The sequence below is a fragment of the Limulus polyphemus genome, unplaced genomic scaffold (assembly GCF_000517525.1).
Source record: "Limulus polyphemus unplaced genomic scaffold, Limulus_polyphemus-2.1.2 Scaffold3929, whole genome shotgun sequence".
Taxonomy (NCBI): domain Eukaryota; kingdom Metazoa; phylum Arthropoda; class Merostomata; order Xiphosura; family Limulidae; genus Limulus; species Limulus polyphemus.
Genome location: NW_013669539.1, coordinates 32,149 through 36,286, shown reverse-complemented (window position 1 = coordinate 36,286; position 4,138 = coordinate 32,149). Strand labels below are relative to the sequence as shown.

At 31.7% G+C, this 4,138-nt stretch overlaps 1 protein-coding gene across 1 annotated transcript in view; it reads right to left on the bottom strand.

The window, feature by feature from the left end:
* Nucleotides 1–4,138, bottom strand: part of LOC106470298 (cytochrome P450 4C1-like) — a 20,262-nt gene that overhangs the window by 4,194 nt on the left and 11,930 nt on the right. Inside the window, exons 8-9 of the mRNA XM_013930842.2 lie at nucleotides 2,598–2,771; nucleotides 131–197 (exon numbers count right to left, since the gene is read on the bottom strand). Coding sequence (XP_013786296.2) covers nucleotides 131–197; nucleotides 2,598–2,771 — 241 coding nt within the window. The remainder of the gene's footprint in view (nucleotides 1–130; nucleotides 198–2,597; nucleotides 2,772–4,138) is intronic.

Genomic DNA, 4,138 nt, shown 5'->3' with positions numbered 1-4,138 from the left:
GCTCGAAATTCATAACAAACAAACAAACCTAATTATTGTTAGCTTTTTATTAAAATAAAAGAGAGCTTGAAACTCTCAATGTGAACGTGCTCATGATAACTGATTAAGATGAATTAAACTTTGGACTTACTGACGATAATATCCTCTCGTAGTGTTCTTCCGATAAAAGGAACTGAGGGGAAAATTCGAAGACCCTCCTGAGTCGGAGAGTAGGTCGAAGTTTGTATATCGATTTGAAAGATAACAAAACAAATCAAGTTTGAATTACTGATGAACAGTTTTGAATTATAATTGATAAAATTATATATCTGAACACAGTATCGGCAATTGGGTAAAATGATAATTGTTTTATGGTACTCGTAAATATTTTAAAATCCCTTTTGAAACAAAAAAGTAACTTGTGAAATTAGTAATAATATATTGAAGTTTACAAATTGAAAGGAAGTATTACAATATACTATTATTAACAAGAATTCCTTTAAAATTTCCTGCAAACGTCATTTTTTTTTACACATACAGAGTCACAGTCACGACATTAACAACTCTCTCTAACCAGCTGCAATAATTTATCCCATATGACACATCGTAAAACATTTATTTTTTCATAAAAAATATTTTATCAGTGTAAATATATTTTCAAAAAGAAAGGAATACATTATATTCACCTACAAAACAAAACCTACACACGACACTTAAATATCTTAACAACAATTATTGAAAAAATATCATTTTAACGGATTTATTTCGCTGATAAAAATATCTGCCATCTTTTTTTTTTTTTGTTAGTTACTGTTTGATAATTAAATGATCCGTATAATTTTTATTTTCGCACAAATATGGTATATTATTAACTCTAACTCGTTAATGTTTATCCCTTAAGTATTGTTGTGTAAATATGGTACATTGTCAATTTCAACACGTGAATTTTCGTCTCTTAAGTATTGTTGTGTAAGTATGGTACATTGTCAATTTCAACACGTGAGTTTTCGTCTCTTAAGTATTGTTGTGTAAATATGGTACATTGTCAATTTCAACACGTGAGTTTTCGTCTCTTAAGTATTGTTGTGTAAGTATGGTACATTGTCAATTTCAACACGTGAGTTTTAGTCTCTTAAGTATTGTTGTGTAAGTATGGTCCTATGCCAATTCTAACTCGTGAATTTTCGTCTCTTAAGTATTGTTGTGTAAGTATGGTACATTGTCAATTTCAACTCGTGAATTTTCGTCTCTTAAGTATTGTTGTGTAAGTATGGTACATTGTCAATTTCAACACGTGAGTTTTCGTCTCTTAAATATTGTTGTGTAAGTATGGCACATTGTCAGTTTCAACTCGTGAATGTTCATCTCTTAAGTATTGAATGTATTTTGTTTGTCCTGAACGTCAACTTATGAGAGTTATTTATTATTATTGTACAGATCTATTCTATTGTCAACTCCATCTCGTGAATGGGTACGTTTTAACATTGTTACGTATATTCACTTTATTTGCCAACCTCAACTTTCAACTTGTATGCCGTTCCCAAATGTACGTAAAGAAAATAACAGATAAGCTATAAGTATTTAGTGAAGAAAAAAAAACGGTTGAAATGCATTTAGGAGGTTTTAGGGATTACACAAAGGAAATTTGAGATGACGAAAAGTATTTTTAATTTTAACATGAAGATTACTTTGCACACAGACTATTCAAAACAAATACTCAATATATTTATGGACAAATCTTTATTTTTATTAAAAATACTTCACTAAAAATATGACTTTTTGTATGCGAAGGACTAGCAAATTTGGTGAAGATATACCCAATATATTGAGACTTATAAGTATTAATTTATAAAGACTTTAAACGAGTACAAAAGGTCACGTGACTCGGTCAAATTGACCGACCCGTGTCGAGAGAGCAGTTTTATAGAAATTTAATTTATTTCATTGTATAAACCAATTACATGCCCAACTACAGCCTCTCGTTCACTAACCCCAAAAAGTCCCGTCATTATATTCCGCCATTCTAGGATTGTTTCATTCATAAATCAATCGAACAACAGTGGATTATAGCGACTTGATTACTATGGTTAATTATTCACTGGAGCTTATGAGAAATACCAGTGAATTGTTATAAAGATTAATATATTCTTAGCTACAACTTAACATCGTTAACTTCAACTTATGACTGATAAAACTGAGGTGTTTTGTAAAAATTATGTATAACGTTAGCTCCAAATTATTATTTTTCGGAATGTATTTTTTCGAGAGACTAGAACTGAAATTTGCGTGTGTTCTGTACTTAATTATTGCCTTGACATTTCTGAAATACACAATGTCAAAAATGAATAATTCACGAAATTTTCCAGAGTTCTGTAAATCATGCATAATGATGTTCTTAACAGAAGAATACCACTGCCTAAACCCTTTCTAAAATCAATACATATACAAATTCATAACTGGCACTAATGATAATTACAAGATGGCGCCACAAGTAGAATAGGAAGCTAGACACTAACTTGTTACACTTCTGTAGTAGCTCTAAGAATAATTAACTAGCTTGGCGTATCTAATTAAACTCTCAAAAATAATAAACAAAAAATAGGGAGTAATCTACGTACTTTTAATGCACAATCCATGTACTTCATATTTTTTATGTCCTCTATGGTAATAGACCTTTCGGTATCATTTCCAAATATTGAGTCCAGTTCGTCTTGTATTTTTTTCTGAACAAACGAGTCCAAACCAATGAGATAAAGTGTCCAGCTAATTCCCATAGCAGTCGTGTCATGCCCCTGTTAAAATAGAAACATAACTATATGTATATACATATATTCATGTGTTTCTATATATTTATATATTCATATTGTTTGGTTGTACCAATTGTTCAGTGAGTGTTTTAAACACCTAGTAAAGTAAACTTGTAGCACTAAATTGTTTGGTTGTACCAATTGTTGAGTGAGTGTTTTAAACACCTGGTAAGGTAAACTTATAGAAGTGTTTTAAACACCTAGTAAGATAAACATATAGCACTGGACTGGTTGATGATTTTGGAAGAATAGTACGTTTCTGGACTACATTCTCGGGCAGTTTTGCTTGGATGGTAAGTGAAGTTGGTAATACTGGAGAGAGAGATGTACAAATGGGAAGGTAGGTTTCGAAACAAGATGGCTAAGTGAATAATTTTGAATAAGCACGTAGATAAGTATGTGTTATTGAATAAGCACGTGGATAAGTTTGTGTTATTGAATAAGTACGTGGACAAGTATGTGTTACTGAATAAGTACGTGGACAAGTATGTGTTATTGAATAAGCACGTGGATAAGTTTGTGCTACTGAATAAGCACGTAGATAAGTATGTGTTATTGAATAAGCACGTGGATAAGTATCTGTTACTGAATAAGCACGTGGATAAGTATGTGTTATTGAATAAGCATGTGGATAAGTTTGTGTTACTGAATAAGTACGTGGACAAGTATGTGTTATTGAATAAGCACGTGGATAAGTTTGTGTTTGTGTTACTGAATAAGTACGTGGACAAGTATGTGTTACTGAATAAGCACGTGGATAAGTATGTGTTACTGAATAAGCACGTGGATAAGTTTGTGTTACTGAATAAGTACGTGGACAAGTATGTGTTATTGAATAAGCACGTAGATAAGTATGTGTTATTGAATAAGCACGTGGATAAGTTTGTGTTACTGAATAAGCACGTGGATAAGTATGTGTTATTGAATAAGCACGTGGATAAGTTTGTGTTACTGAATAAGTACGTGGACAAGTATGTGTTATTGAATAAGCACGTGGATAAGTTTGTGTTACTGAATAAGTACGTGGACAAGTATGTGTTACTGAATAAGCACGTGGATAAGTATGTGTTACTGAATAAGCACGTAGATAAGTATCTGTTACTGAATAAGCACGTGGATAAGTATGTGTTATTGAATAAGCACGTGGATAAGTTTGTGTTACTGAATAAGTACGTGGACAAGTATGTGTTATTGAATAAGCACGTAGATAAGTATGTGTTATGAATAAGCACGTGGATAAGTTTGTGTTACTGAATAAGCACGTGGATAAGTATGTGTTATTGAATAAGCACGTGGATAAGTTTGTGTTACTGAATAAGTACGTGGACAAGTATGTGTTATTGAATAAGCAC